This window comes from Pseudorca crassidens, chromosome 2 (genome assembly GCF_039906515.1).
Source record: "Pseudorca crassidens isolate mPseCra1 chromosome 2, mPseCra1.hap1, whole genome shotgun sequence".
In the NCBI taxonomy this organism is placed as follows: domain Eukaryota; kingdom Metazoa; phylum Chordata; class Mammalia; order Artiodactyla; family Delphinidae; genus Pseudorca; species Pseudorca crassidens.
Window position 1 is genome coordinate 31,355,479 of NC_090297.1, and position 16,026 is coordinate 31,371,504.

Consider the following 16,026-nt stretch of genomic DNA (forward strand, 5'->3'; position numbering starts at 1 on the left):
TGGTTCTTGTCCAATGAAATCTTTCTCAGAAAATGGTGCTGAGAAAGCCAGAAGCCTAGGAATCACACTTGAATCTTTCATCTCTCTTACCTTCATACCTAATCCTCACCAAGATCTGTTCATTTCATCTTCTAAACTTTCCTCATGTCTGTCCACTTCCCTCCATAGCCTGGAGATCACTGGTGCTTTAGTGGAATGGGAGGGGTGAAATCAGACTGGTGTGGGTTGATAGATGGTGGGTGGGAGATAGCCACTATAGATAACTCTTTTGGGAAATCTGGGTAAAGAATCCCGGAAGATTTTGGAAGATGATATTCTTCTCTCCTTGCATTCCCAGCCCCAACTTCAGCCCAGCCATGCTCCTGGGTCAGACAATTGCTGGCACCAGTAAACAGAGCCTCAGACCTATTGCTGAGCATCCACAGGGTGAATGAAATATCATAGAAACACCCCAGGTGGGGATATGAAAGAATTTGTGTGTGGGGGGAAGTGGGAGGTTCCTTGTAATATTATAAAACTAATGCTACAAGGCATGCATATCCTCCATCTACCCCTGCTCACCTCCAACCTGTTCCCCAAACAACAGGCAGGAATCTTTTCAAATGTAAATCATTTTAAAACTATTTTGTTCTCTCCTTAACCCCTGAGGTGGCTTCCCACTGCTCTTAAGATAAAGGTAAAAAATCTTGAAGCCTACAGGCATTAAATGCTCAAGCTCCAGACTGCATCAGTTTTTTCTCCCCTGACTCTGCATTTGCGCTCTGTACCACAGCCATTTGAGACTTCTTTTGACTCTTCCAACACATTATATGTCTTCTATCACTGGACTTTGGATATGCTGTCCCCTCCGCTTGGGGTGTTCTCATTCTCTTTTTGTTTAGTTAATCCCTAGCTCAAATGTCACTTCTCCAGAGAAGTCTTCATTGCTCTCCAAGACAGGTTAAGACCTCCGCTGCACTCTCTTGTAATATCCTGTTCTTTTCCTTCATTGCACTTGTCACAGTTTGTGATTATGCAGTTGTTGTTATTACAATTTGATTAATGTCTGCCATCTCTAATAGACTGGAAGCCTTAGGAGGGCAGGAACCATATGTCTTTTTATAGTATCTTCAGCCATGATAGCATAGTGCCCAGTACATGAAAGGTAATTAGTAATGTGTGTGTATGTCTGTGACTGGTCAAGTGTCTGAATACGCAAAGCAAAGCAGACCCGGACTGTGGTGACCTCATAAGGAGAAATCACACTGAGAAGCTGTCAGAGCAGCCTATGTGCTTCCCTCAAGGACATCCCTCTGGTTTGGCCACTGTCAACTGCAGCTTATAATAGGGTATACCACCTACTCGTTTGGTTTCTGAATCATCTGAATCCACCCTCATTCAGCAATGTGGACTATCAGCTTTCAGGGACAGAGAACAACCTTGAAATAATAACTATTTATTCATTCAAACAATATTTATTCTGTGCCTACACCTCCTGTATTCAAACATTGTACTGGGCATGGGGAAACACAGATGAGTAAGGCCTGGGTATTATTCTCAAGGAATTTATAGATTTGAAGCACAGTCAGATGTGTAAACAAATTATAACTTCCTGTTTTAAAACACTAATATTATAAGGCACTCTCAAAGTTTTAACGGATCACAGAGTAGAGACTGTCAAAGCATTTAGCAAAACCCTAGCTAGAAGAGATGCTATTTAGAATGATGACCCAGGGGACACACTTTTCAAACCTTCTGAGCTCTAACTCTGGACCAATTCAGACCACAAGAAAGCAATCTGCCTGGACCACATTAGACAAGCCCCTTAAAAAATAACCATCCCTAGGTTGCTTTTATGTCCTTGGCTTTTATTGGACATAACAAGAAATATCGATTTAATTTCTCCTTTGCAGTTGTTGTTCAAATCTTCTTAACTGCTTTATTACATCATTTATTGGTTCCTAATAAAGTCACATGAGAAACTACCTTTAGAATTTAGTGTTATGAAAAAAAATCTACGGTCTGTCTCCTCTGATAAACTGATTTTTCAGATGACAAAATCTATTCAACATGTACTGTGCTTTCATTTTTGCCCTGGCAGCCAGAAAACTGAGAACTAAAATATCAAATTCAGTCACAGTCATGTTTAACCCCAGGATAATTGTGATCTCCTTTTTCTTTGGCCCTAATGTTCTATTTCTAGCTGTTGTTTGGTTGGTTGGTTTTGCCTATTGTAAACGTTTATGTCCTTATGGAAAAGAAATGGGATAAAATAAACTTAACATTTGGTATGCTTAGTCATTTTAGAGTTATTTCTGCTATTTGTCAAAGATAAATGCAAGAAAACTTAACCTATGTTTGGATCTTAATAAAATTTGGAGAAATTGGGGAGGACAGAGAAGAGCAACAGAAAAGGGACGAAGAATGGGACTGGGGTAGTATCGCTCACATTCTGCAACTCAAATACTGGGGCACATTGATCTGGCATAAGGTCTAGTAAAAGAGAGTATCTGAAATTTGAACTGTTTTGGAAAACCCCAGAGATGTGGTTAGGCGGACAGATCCCAGGAGGCATGGCCATTATTTTACATATATATATATATGAATAGTTATAGAAAGGTTTTAGCCATTTTTGGATCACAGATCCCTTTGATGATCTCTTGAAAGTATTGAACCTGCTTCCCAGTACTAGACATGCACATATGGTTCCCGAAAGCAGAACCCTCCTGTTAACTATTTATCTTTCCAGAATATCAAAAGCACTTTATAGCTGGCACCGCTTTGAAGAATTCGGATAGACCTGAGGAAGCATCTGGGCTGCCAGGCCAGACAGGGAGACTGGCAAATCAGTTATCAGCTGAAGTTCTTAACCCTCTGACACCATTCTTGGATGATTTAAGCCAGTGAGTTGTTTTCTGTTTTTTCTTTAACTGTTTGGAGTAACAGACCCTTGTGATGAGCTGACGAACATATGGGTCATCTATCCCAAAATACGTCCACACACACACACGCTATTTTGCACAATATTTCATAGGGTTGGTGGACTTCCTGAAGTCCACCCACAGACTTTGGGTTATGTTTAAGTGAAGACTTTCCTGGATTCGGGGGATGCCCCTGCAGACCTTTTAGAATAACCCTCTCTCATCACAGGGCCTAGAGCGTTCTGGACGGAACGAGGTTACTGTACCGGGAGACAACAGAACCCCGCGGCCTCTGGACAAGCCCCGCCAACTCTCCCCTCCCCCATGCCCGTTCGCGCAGGTGCGAAAACCTAAGATGCCACCCCGGCGCGTCTGCTCAGGAAGATGGGGGGGACGATGGGACCCTGAGAGCGGCAGTGGCTGGGGCCTTCCCGACCTTGCTTGGTGACCAAGCTCTCCGCCCAGGCCTTTCCATTTCCTCAGCAGAGGGCGCCGCGGGCCGGAACGTGCTGACGGACCTCCCAGAGCGGCCCTTCCGGCTTCCACCCCCTGTTCTGGGCGGTGGCGAGGGCCCGTGACGTCCCAGGAGGCGGGGCCAGCGCCTTTGCCGGTGCTGGAGCCGCCATTGGAGCCGGCTTGGCTTGCGGGCTCCGCTGAGGAGCGGGAGGTTGGGCCGCAGTTAAAGTCGCGTCGGCTCCTGGTCCCTGGCCCTTCAGCGGCATGGCGTGCGGGGCGACGTTGAAGCGGCCCATGGAGTTCGAGGCGGCGCTGCTGAGCCCCGGCTCCCCGAAGCGGCGGCGCTGCGCCCCTCTGCCCGGCCCCACTCCGGGCCTCAGGCCCCCGGACGCCGAGCCGCCGCCGCTGCTTCAGGCGCAGACCCCACCGCCGACTCTGCAGCAGCTCGCCCCGCCCGGCAGCGAGCGGCGCCTTCCAACCCCGGGTAACCTACGCTGCGGGCTCGGCAGGAAGCCAGGCCCAGGCATTTTTTTTGAAGGGGGTGGGGGAGGGACGCTCATGAACGCTAGGCTAATTCACTCGCGGACCCCTTCTTTGCCCTGAGAAAAGGGAACTGGGGTGTCGCTGGGCCTGGTCGCTTCCGGGGATGGGAGACATCCGGGAGGCGTAGGGGGGCCACAGTGTCGGTTTTCGGTTTTCTTGGAGCTGGAGAGCCTAGGGGGGTGGGCAGCGGGAGGAGGATGGGAATATCCCCGGTCGCTCGGGGCCCTCGCAGCCCCCGTAGCCCTTCCTGCGTCCGCTGCCCGCGCCTGCACTGAGCCACCCTGCAGATCCAGTGGGCCATGGAAAATTGGATTCCGCTCACGAACCCGGCCTTGAGGGTGTGGGGTTGGGGGCGGGTTGCTGGGAGGGGGCCTGAGTGCGTGCTGTGCAGCACTGTGCTGTGGCTTGTAGGGAGACCTGATTTCCAGAAGTCTTTAGGGACTTAAGGCCGCCGTCGAAGGCGTGGAATCCGATTTCAACCTGTTTCTAAGAGACTGGCCCTGTTCTTTTATTGTATGGCTGTGGTCCTGTACCATATATGGCTTGAAATCGGTAGGTCGTTAGCTAGAATTTGAGAATCCTTAAACATACAGAGGTTCCGGAAGCAGGAATTCAACCATCCGTAACAGAGAGATTCTCCTTCAATAGGGATTCCACATAGGCCAAGGAAAGAGGAGAACTGGTGTGACAATAAAGTTAAAAAAAAAAAAAAACCCGAACCCCTAACCATTGCGCAGGAGTAGAGGGGAAAGTGCATCAGAATGAATAGTTAGCAGTTTTAAAGGGCTTCCGGAAATGCGGGGCGGGGGGTGCCTCAAAACTGGACTTTGGCAAGTCATTTCTTTGTGTGGGTTTTTCTATTCCTCAAGCGTTGTCAAAACCTTGAGGTTGCCTTAAAATCATTCTTTCTTGCCCCTTTTCAGTTACCAGTGTCTTTAGCCATTATTTCCTCCTCCTGTGTATCCACGATGCAGATTTGAGGCCCTCATCCTCTCACACCAAGATCCCAGCAGTTGCCAGCCAGGCTCTCCTAGGCACTGTATCCTTACTTGTGTTTACCTTATCTCTTCTTTATCCTGGCATTCAAAGGATTTATCAACTCTAACCATTTCTTACCTAGTCAGTCTTTTATACATTTTTCCCCCAAACTATGCCTTTGCTCTTTTCCCCCAGACCCACTTGGCTGTGCCTGTATCCTGTCTTCCATCATGATGTTTTCACCTTCTGTTTGTTAATCCAAATACAGTCGTTTCTTCAAGTCTTCCATTACCTGACTAACCCTGCTCCATAAGGAACTCTATTCTACTTTAAATTCCCTGATCACTTATTGTTGCAAAGCCTTATGTACTGAATGAAATAATGTTTGCAAAAGCAGGGTACATAGATGTCCTCTTGAAGTGATATTTTTTTCTTCCACTGCTCCTACAGATACCCAAGGAGAGTCACATAATCTTTCTGGATCTCTCTTCTGCAAAATAGAATTAGTACTTGCCCTATCTGTCTCAATGGAATTTATGTAAATGTTTTATTTCTTCCAATACTACCCTCTAGATTAATTTTATGGTAGTTCATAATATAGCAGATGCCTACTAAGTGATTGTTCAATGTATTTGGAAGCCTAAATATGGCAGGGTGCTGTAATGGCGTCGCTGTTTTTTTAATCTTAAAATTTAATTTTTGCATAGATTTCTTAGTCATTTTGTGTTAAAATATTTTATTAAAAATATTCATTTGTAAAGGTTGATCAGTTATGGTTCTGTCATGAAAGAAACAATAATTTGGTTCTTTGGCTGAAGAGAAAGATGCCTTCTGAATTAAAAAGGAAGAATGGGGGAGGAAATATTAATTGCTAAAAAAAGAAAGAATAAAGCCAACTAATAGAAAAGTGAATTTAAAAATCAGTGACTTCATATCAAAATATCCTACTTGTTAACTCAAAAGTTCTCTCAGAAATAGTCAAGAAACTATGTTCTTACTAAACTTAAAAAAAAAAGATATGTATCATAGCACTTTTTTATGGAAGGAGCCTATAAAATTAAGCCTTTCATTGCTTAAAGGAGCCAGATGGATACCAGACATGGAAGGGGTTTGCTGACCTCCAGGAAATGTTTGTAAACATGGAGGGAGTCTAGATGCAAAGCAGTTAATTGATCATGACTTGAGGGTTGGAGAATAACTTCCAGAAAGGTAGCATTTTAGCTGGGTCTTGAATAATGTTGGGGGGAGAGACCGCCCCAGTTCAAGCAAAGGAAAACTGCTAGAGCAAAGGCTAGAAAACCCACAGGTGAAGGAAAGGATAGTTTAATGGAACTCGGTTGTAGTGGAACTGGAAAAATAATTTGGGGCCCAGTCTTGGAAGGCATGGAATGCCATGTTCAAGAGTTTGAATTTGGTCTGTAGCAACTAGGAGTCATTGTAAAATTTTGAAGATGGGCTTAGTCTGATATAAGCTGGAAGCACAACCTCAAATAATAACGGGAGGCAAGAATTTAAATTATTATCCACTGTTAAAAAGAAATTTGCATTTTTCTTTTTAAAGAAAAAAATGCCTTGGCCTGCTTGGGAAGAAAGTCACAGCTACTTCTTTTTCTCCTGTGCATACCATGTTTAGATTCTTGGACTTCCCAGTCCTTCTACCAGCCTTAATGTTGTGTCTTTCCATTTGTTCACTTTGCTGTACAGGAGGCAGTTAGAAGTTTATCAAAGACCTTCTGTTCTCATGAGCATTGTCCTCATACTTGTCCTTTCTTGTTTCAATTCTTTGCAGTTCCTTACATCCTTGTATTGATTCTGGCAAGTATGTGCTTGGAGAATAATGCATTTTAAAGATGAAGCAAAGACTTCATAAATTCAGGGATCTAAAATATGAACTTCATAGCATTCTGAAAGGAAAGCTTTGCTAATCCTGCATTGTTCCAGTGTTTAGGCTTGAGAGTTCTGGAGTTTAGCTACGTGTGGAGCTACTTTGAGTTCATGTCAGTCCCTAGACTGTACCATCACTTGTTATGGCATTGTTAATGTCTTTGGTGTTGATTCTCACAACTTTATTGGGTAGGCATTTAACATTTGTTTTGAAGTACTAGGCTAAAGATCCTGAATGATTTCCCAAGGTCACAGTCACATAGGAAGAAGCAAAATGGCATTATTAACACTTACCCCCCATTAAAAAAAAATTGTTATAGCAAAGTATATATTAGAATAATGTAAGTGGGGGGGTGATATAATTTCCTGGTTTTTGTTTTTTATAAGGAGGCTTTATGATCTGGAAAGTGAATACATATTCTATCAAAAAACCCCAAGAAACTTGTTGAAAACCACATCTTTCCAGATTCTGTGTTGTCTCTAGGAGTGGCCTTCAAGGTGGTTAGTGATTTGTGTGTCCTGGACTCCGCTAATAGCGTTAACAAATTAGTTTATGATTACCTTGACACAGAACAGTAATCTGAATCCTACCAAATATTGCCTCTTATAGGATCAGAAAATTCTTTTCTAAGCTCTGACCATCAGTTCCAAGCAGTAACCTCAGGTCTTCTCTTGGTCAGTGTCCAGGCTGTGAACATAATGGTTTCTGCTCTCCTCTTCCCCAAAGATCTTGAATCCCAAACAGGACAAGAGTTTCATTGTTAGAAGGCCTTGGTGTAAGAGACTTGTTCCTAATACCCTTGTTTGTGAAGTTGTGCAACTCAGAGGAGATCAAAAATTGCTTCTTATTAGGTGAAGAAGCTAAGGATGGTTTTGTTTGTTTGTTGCTGTAAGTTGTCCTACTTAATCCTACAGCAAACAGCAGATCTGGTCTTCATTGTCACAGGAAAAGAAGCAAAGGGAACTACCTGGGTGGTTTATGCCAAAATAGCTGCTATCCTATGTATTACTGAAATAGTGGCAACAAGAGGAAACACTTTGCGGATTATAGGAGGAGTGCTTTATCTGGTATAAACACATTTGTTAATATAACATGGGAGGAGGGACAAGAAGCTTGAAGAAGTAACACAGTAAAGTGAATGCTCAAGTGTGTTTCTTTTTTATTAGAGCAAATTTTTCAGAACATAAAACAAGAATACAGTCGTTATCAGAGGTGGAGACATTTAGAAGTTGTTCTTAATCAGAGTGAAGCTTGTACTTCGGAAAGTCAGCCTCACTCCTCAGCACTCACAGCACCTAGTTCGCCAGGTAAGCATGTTTTAGTGTGCACCATCCATTTAAGAGTTTGTAAGTGGTAATTAAAATGATGGTTTCCTAAACCAGAATTGATTTCATCTAAAGTAATAAAATTGATAAAGTGTATTCATTGTATTACTACTTATAAATGCTTTTAAAACCATGGAGTCATGAAATTGCAAAAGACCTTAGGTTGATTTGACTGGACTTCCTTCCACCCAATTCAAGAGTACCCTCTATAACTGCAGCATATAATACCGTAGCCAGTAGCCACATGTAGCTGTTTAATTTTAAATTACTTAAAATTTAAATTCAGTTTCTTGCTGTGGTAGCCATATTTCAAGTACTTAGTAGCCACGTGTAGCTGTTGTATTAGACAGCACTATAGAACATTTCCGTTACTGCAGAAAGTTGTGTGACAGCACTGCTCTGTAATATTGACAGGTGGTCAGAGAGGATGGCTCAAAAATAGAATCTCAGGGTTGGAGGGAACCTTCATCGTCACATAGTTCAGCCATGAGTCTTGCCTGCCATATCCCTGTAAATAGTCAACAGGCCAGGGCCCAAACATCACCACTGGTGGTGGACTCTGCCTGCTTTAACAGTAGAGGAGAATATTTGTTTCCTCACAGAATATTCTACTTTATAACAGTTCTAAGAGTTATTGAAAATTACCTTGATTAAAACTTGTCTCCTTACAGAACACAGATTGATGTTGGCCAGGAGATAGGGGGAGCGGGGAATGGGGACAAACTGCTTAATGGGTAAGGGGTGTTATTTGGAGTGGTGGAGATATTTTGAAACTAGATAGGGGTGGTGGTTGTAGAAATTATGACTATACTAAATGCCACTGAATTGTTCAGTTTTAAAATGGTTCATTTTATGTGAATTTCACCACAAATAATTTTTTAAAAAATTGTCATCTTGGGACTTCCCTTGTGGCACGGTGGTTGGGAATCCACCTGCCAATGCAGGGGACACGGGTTCGATCCCTGGTCCGGGAAGATCCCACATGCCGTGGAGCAGCTAAGCCTCTGCGCCACAGCTACTGAGCCTGCGCTCTAGAGCCCATGAGCCACAACTACTGAAGCCCGTGTGCCTGGAGCCCATGCTCCACAACCCAAGAAGCCACCACAGTGGGAAGCCCACACACTGCAACAAAGACCCAATGCAGCCAAAAAATAAATAAATAAAAAATAAATACATTAAAAAAAATTGTCCTCTTATAACCCAAAGGTCTTGACCCTCAAATAACACCCTTTCCAATGAATTGCTCTTGCCCATACATGAGTGATAGATCTTTCAGTGGTTGTAGCTAGCACGTCTCTCCTTAATATTCTCTTCGGATTTTAGTAGTATCATTTTGAAGTAATAAAATATGTTACGGGTAGAGAAACAATTATAAATAATTACTGACTAGATGTTTTGCAGATTTTATTTGTAGAGAAAAAATTTTGGTTTAAGCAAAAAACGATTTGTTTCTAGACGTTAACTGGTTTATAGACTAAGAGGGCTGAAGAAACAGATTCTAGGCTGAGCTTTGAGGAAAACTCAGAACTGGGCTGCCAACAGAGCTGCTGCTTTTATCATGATCAAGAAGCCCATTTCCATCTGGCATCCCAGGGGAAATTTTGGTTTCCAGCTGCAGTCTAATGAACATTTCAAGGGCCTCCCTGGTGGCGCAGTGGTTGAGAGTCCGCCTGCTGATGCAGGGGACACGGGTTCTTGCCCCAGTCCGGTGCATCCGCAACGGGAGAGGCCACAACAGTGAGAGGCCCACATACCGCAAAACAAAAGAAAACCAAAAAGCAAATCAACTCTTTGTGTTAATGAACATTTCATTTTTCTCAACCTAGTTTCAAAAGGGATCAAGGATGAGATGTGTAGTGCCTAATCATCTCCTTTTGTCATTCGTCAGTGACTTAGCTAACAGTTTTTTATATTGGGGAAGTCAACCATTTCTTATCAGAATCACCTGTGGAACTTAAAGGATGCCTAAGCCCTACCCCAGAATTAAATCGACATATGTATCTTTTTTGTTGTTGTTAATTCTACAGATAATTATGATGCACCACCATGATTAAACATAGGTGTAGATGATCTCCAAGGATCTGGGTAGCTCTTATATTGTGAATCTACTTTCTCTGATTCAGACTAGAGGCTTTATATCAGCTTTAACCTTTTTGTTCTTGTTCTTTACCAAGTGAGCATTCTGTATGGGCTCAGATCGTTATGGCATCAGAACTGTTTTTCTGTGTGCAGATCATTTAGCACACCTGAATATACTTTCCTCCTACTTCTTAATTTACCTTCAGCCTTGCCTTGTAGAATGAATGTCAGAACTTTGTGAAACTATTCCATGTAAAATAGTGGAAAATATCATTTTTCTAAAGAATTTTTATATTCTAGGACTCTTTACATAGTTACTAATTCAGAACCCTAGAGCTAGAATGTATATGTAAACTAAGTATGTCTTTTGGCCAGGTTCCTCCTGGATGAAGAAGGACCAGCCCACCTTTACCCTCCGACAAGTTGGAATAATATGTGAGCGTCTCTTAAAAGACTATGAAGATAAAATTCGGGAGGAATATGAGCAAATCCTCAATACCAAACTAGCAGGTAGGCTGAGGCAGTGGCTATGCCATTGTTAATAGGGTTCTGTAAGGATTAATCCCAGTTAAGTAAATGGTAACTTAGAAAAAGCGTAACACTTAATTCCAGAAGGTTTAATGAATTGTGAGTATTAATTTTCTCTCTTTGGTTACTCTCTTTTGGATTCTAAACATTTTATTTATACATTATATGGAAGGACTTTTCATTTACATTTCTGAAACAAGATAAGCCAAGCTTTTCTTTCAAGAATTTTCCATATGAATAAAGGCATCAAGTAGGTTATTCGGGCAAGCTGGTGGGTTAACAGGTGGTAGGACTCATGCTGACCTCCCAGCAGGTGGTTGGGAAGAGTATAGTCTACACATTCAGACTTCCTGGTGGGAGTCACTTTATGGATGTGGGAAGTCAGGCATCCTGTGATTTAGAGGTACTTTAAAGTCTGGAAAGCACCGCGCAGGCTAGAACAAAGAGTGATTAGTGATGGCAACCAGTAGACGCTTTTGTGAAAGGAAGGGATCTAAATCAGGAATAGGAAGTAGTACCTGTTTAGTGAAAGAGGGTGATGTTGTGATCAGAGAGGTTTTAGGCAACAGCTTCTTCCTGTAAGTATTGTTTTCTCATGTGGTGGCCCACACAACAGAATGTTAATTGGTCAGCTTTAAATTGAGAACTGTTGATTTAACAACAGAGTTAAATGAATTTCTTTATAGTAACATTTTTTTGATCCTTTAATATACTAACAATGTGTATTATAAGAAGTAGCTGTAGTATGTCATTCCCCTATTCTACCCCCACTCCAAAATTGTTTAGACCAGCTGGCTGTAAACACTTCTGTGTTCTTGGATGTCAGACTACCTTCTGTCTTTTTACTGAGTTTCCCTTCAGAAGGTACTTCTGTGGAACTGTCTGCAATTAGGTAATGTGGAATTTTCTCTTAGCTTTCTAGCCATTCCACCTCTATCACTCAGTTTGTATGTTGAAATTTATAGAAAAGATAGAGTGCAGAAAAGAGCTTCAAGCTTCGTGTCCTATAGGAGATAATACTAAAATTTGCTGGCTTGTGGTAGTGAGCACAGCTGTCTATCTTGGGAAGCCATTAGCAGGAGATGGAATTACAGCAGGGGTGAGATTATTAGGAAAATGTTAGCGATGATCAGTGACCAAACCTAGGAGCCAGGGATTTGGCTCTGGGACCTAAGAGAAAGGAACAGATCTCAGAGTGACCATTATAAGCAGGGCCTGAGCGTGGATAATATAAACTGGGAAGCTAGATGTGATTCTGACCCTTCATTCTTGAAAAACTGCGGGAGAGTTTCTGGGGATAGTATATACTGTCTTTCCCCTCACAGAACAATATGAATCTTTTGTGAAATTCACACATGATCAGATTATGCGACGATATGGGACAAGGCCAACAAGCTGTAAGTATTGCGAAGTTTTTCATTGAATTTTTCAACTTCCAAGAGCAAGATTTTGACACTGAGTACCTTGTCTCCTGAGAGCAGAAAGCCCCTGTGAAGTAAAATAATAGATAACATTTAAAGAATACTTATATGTCCAGCACTGTGCTAAACCCTTTAAATCCTCACAAAGTTTATTTAATCCACAATTACCCTGTGGGGGAGGAACTATCCCTAGTCCCATTTTACAGGTAAGGATAGCATTTAAAGAATTTAAATAATTTGTCCAGGCTCATACAGCTAGTGGTTCAGCCAGGATTAAAACCCCAGGTGGTCTGACTTCAGTGCCAATTTGTTTAATACCTGGCTTTTCCCTCAGAAAGTTAGTTTCAATTGTTAATTTATGAAAGTTGAGTCCTTAAGCTAGCTTTTCAAGTGTGTGGTCAGAATTTCTTAATTCTAAACATCTTGCAACTACCCATTACTCAAAACAGAAATTATAAATAGCTATATATGTAAACTGAGTCTGAGTCAAGTTTCTTAAATTCTTGCGAATTTAGGACCTCTTTAGTGGTGATTGATATCCTCTACTGTTTATCACATTTACCGTTAGTTAATATTAAAAAAGCATGACACTATATTTTTAGTATTCTTACACTCGTTTGTTTTTTATTCCTAATTTATAGATGTGTCCTGAAGCTTTCTTGCATATCTGGGTACCAGGTTTGACCTCAAGAGATGGCTGCTGTACACTTTTTGCAACTGGTTTGATATCACATTTCAGCTCCAACTTTGCATCCTGAGAACACTTAAATGTTTCTGCAGGTCCATTTTATACAACTTGAAAGACCTTAAAACTTTCCGGTTGCCACAAGCATATGTTTCTTTTCTGCTCATCCAATAAACAGCTGTGCCCTACTGTGATAGATTTTCCAAACAAAAATACCTGGAGCAGCAGTTTAGCAAAATATGCCCTCAGTGGCACTCAACAAATGGAGTTTCCCCAAGCACAGTTCTGTAAGAAGTGTGTGTGAGAGTGTGTGTATGTGTGTTTATGTGTATTTTAAGTTATTATTTGTATTGTGCAAATTTTTTTGATCTTGGGGATTCTGGCTGTGAATTTGATGCACGACAATTATGGTTAAAAACATTTCCTTGGTCTACAGAAGATCATTAATGTTTTGTGACCATATAAGTTGTAACAGTGGATTGTTTTCTGTGTAGGTGTTATTGTTAAATACAGGGACTGTTTCCAGGCACAGAATATGAATCATAAGTTAGGATGGACATTAGATGTGATTATGACGACATAGCAAAGGTCTGTGGTCCTAGGTCTACAAATGCGTGGTGAGGAATTAGAACAAACCCGAGACAGGCCATTTGACACATGACTCTGCCCAGCTGTGTTAGAACATTACTTTGACTCCAAGCCTTAAAATACCCACGTGGAGTCTGTGCTCACCTCATTCACACAAGGAGCTCCCTGGACACTGAACCTCTAAGAAGGAAGAGAGTCTCCTCTGGAGGAGGAGCATCAGGCTTTGCTTGGGAGCATGACAAAGGCGAGCATGGGGCTGGGCCACGCCCCTGAGGCACTGCTACTTGGGAGGCGCCACTTCACCTTTGTATCACTCATTAGAAATAGAATTTGGATCCTTTGGTCAGGTTCCCCCAAATTCTTGTAAGAGATGTCCATGTTCAATTGCTTGAGCTTTGTTTTGGCAACCCCCTGCCCGAAGTTGCTTACAGACTGTTCTTCACCTTATTTCCAAGGCTGAGGAACAGAAAGTCACCTCTGTTTTGAGGAGGTGGAAGTTAAGTATACATTTATTTTTTACTGTGACTTGTTCAGGACCACGTTTTACAAAATGCCTTGTTTCCTTTATTATTGTTTCGGAAAGGAAAGTTCTATTAAAATTGTTTTAGTTTGAATATAGAATAGTTTTTTTAATTAAGGCTTATTTTGAAAAAAAACTGTGTTTAATTCAAATGTATGCCAGTACCTTCCAAAGTAAGGTAATATTCAGAGACAGTTGTCCTGATCAGATGGCTTAGAGAAGTTTCTGGAATATTCACATTCGAAGATTCCTTATTAATGAATGTCTTTGACTTAAATCTAACCAAAAACTGCAACATTATTCTTTGTACATTTTCATTATATAGTGTTAACAAGCTTAGTTGCAAACAAATAAAATACTTAAGCTATTTGTTTACCTTGCCTTCTTAATACTGTGATAATGTTTATTAACTCAAATAATTTATGTGAGGCTGCTATAACCATTTCCCTATTTCAACATTACATTTAAGATTTAAAGACTTTTTAAAGCCCAGAAGTGATCTTTTAATAATTAAAGAATTATTTTTACTTCATATTTGAAGGGCAGTGTGTTTCATCTCTTGTTTTTCCAGGGTAGTCACTTGTTCCTGGAAGAGGAGAATAGCAGTGGCTGTAATGGGAGTGGCCTTACAGTGGGATAGTCACCCTAAAACAAGGGCAGGGCAGCTGTGGGGGCCATCCGAAGTCCTGAAGGATGGGCCAGAAATGGGGAACGCTGCCTCACTGAAGTCTTCTTGTTACAGATTCAGTGTGATATGTTCATTCACTCTTGCAGTTGTCAGCCCCATTCCTACTAAATGGCTGCTGGGTGGGAAATAGAGTAGGTTTCTATAAGGAAAATGACAGACACCCTCTCACTGCACCTAGTGTTGTTAGGCTGTTTTATTATCATATGGTTGCCCTTTGGGGCCACAGAGTAAGACCACGCCACCATGGCTGGGTTTTGGGATCTCCTCAAAAGGGACTGGACATGTTTGTTTAATGTTTTATGCAGAGAGAAGATGACTCCTAGGTCAGAAAATGGGGACCTGTGAGGTAAGCCTTAGACTAGTGAAAGGTGTTTTTTCCTAGACCTTGATTTCTAGGGCTTGAACATAGGGGCATTCCCAGGTAGGGATGTGTGTTTGTCTCATGGAAATAGGTCAAGGCCCAGGGAAGAAGTCAACCTACGGAGACCGCAAGCATGGGCCAGAACCTGTGGTCTCAGAAGATCTGTATCTAGTGAGCTAGTTAAAATTTTTTTCTGTGTGAATTCCATTTATTATCTTTTAGTAAAGTCTTCACCTTAAGGGGAATGAAAGGAGTAAGTGTCCATGCATACCTAGGTCAGAGGAGTACAGGGGAGATTAAAGTTTGTGAGGCAGTCATAATTGTCAAGAGCTCCCAGGAAAAGAAGAACATCAGAAGACACATGAACTTGGGCCAACCTTCCACACACGGTGAATCTTCTCTGCCCACCAGGGAGGATTGGTTGTTTAGAATAGTAGCTAAAGGAATGGCCTTTGGATGTTTGTAGCCCTAGAGTTTAGTCTGCTCTGCCACTAATTTGCTATGTGAGCCTTGCCAAGCTACTGAACTTTCTGAGCCACGGTTTCCTTATCTGTAAAATGAGGGTTAATTGTATGTACATCATTGGGGTTTGTTTTCAAATAGATTAAATAGTCCATGTAAAGAAAGTATTTATATTTAGCACAGGTTGGGGCATATAATATGCACTTGAAAATGTTACAGCAGGTTTCTTTACAGTGGTCTTCATCAGATCTGAAGACCAAAACCTTTCTTTCTGCAGTGGTGATTCTCAACTTTCCAAAACAAATAGCCCCTTGTTAACATCAAATCTCACATTCTCTTATTAGAATTTGTACTTTTTAAGTGTTTGACAAAAAAATAAAAGATAAATGACAAATGAATTCAGTAATGCCTTTCAGTGAATCTGTATTTTGTTACTCAGCAGGGATCAGCAAACTATGGCCTATTTTTTGTAAATAAAGTTATATTGGAACACTGCCACGCCTATTTGTTTGCATCTGTGGCTGCTTTCATACTGCAACTCCAGAGCAAGAGACAGTATGGACCACAGAGTTGAAAATACTCTCTGGCCCTTTATAGAAAAGTGTGT

General features: G+C 41.6%; 1 protein-coding gene across 3 annotated transcripts; it reads left to right on the top strand.

The window, feature by feature from the left end:
- The first annotated feature begins 3,479 nt into the window (after nt 1-3,479).
- Nucleotides 3,480-13,013, top strand: AKIRIN1 (akirin 1). Of its 3 annotated transcripts, XR_010940734.1 has the most exons (6): nt 3,480-3,840; nt 7,929-8,069; nt 10,542-10,676; nt 11,481-11,586; nt 12,020-12,091; nt 12,757-13,013. XR_010940734.1 is itself a non-coding variant. In XM_067725578.1 (5 exons), the coding sequence occupies exons 1-5, from the start codon at nt 3,621-3,623 to the stop codon at nt 12,765-12,767; spliced, it is 579 nt and encodes a 192-aa protein (XP_067581679.1). In that variant the 5' UTR covers nt 3,481-3,620; the 3' UTR covers nt 12,768-13,013. The 3 variants fall into 3 exon arrangements, 2 of the variants coding, with proteins under 2 accessions (XP_067581679.1, XP_067581678.1); XM_067725578.1 differs by lacking the exon at nt 11,481-11,586 and having other exon boundaries at nt 3,481-3,840; XM_067725577.1 differs by lacking the exons at nt 11,481-11,586; nt 12,757-13,013 and having other exon boundaries at nt 3,481-3,840; nt 12,020-12,749.
- The last annotated feature ends 3,013 nt before the right edge of the window (nt 13,014-16,026 follow it).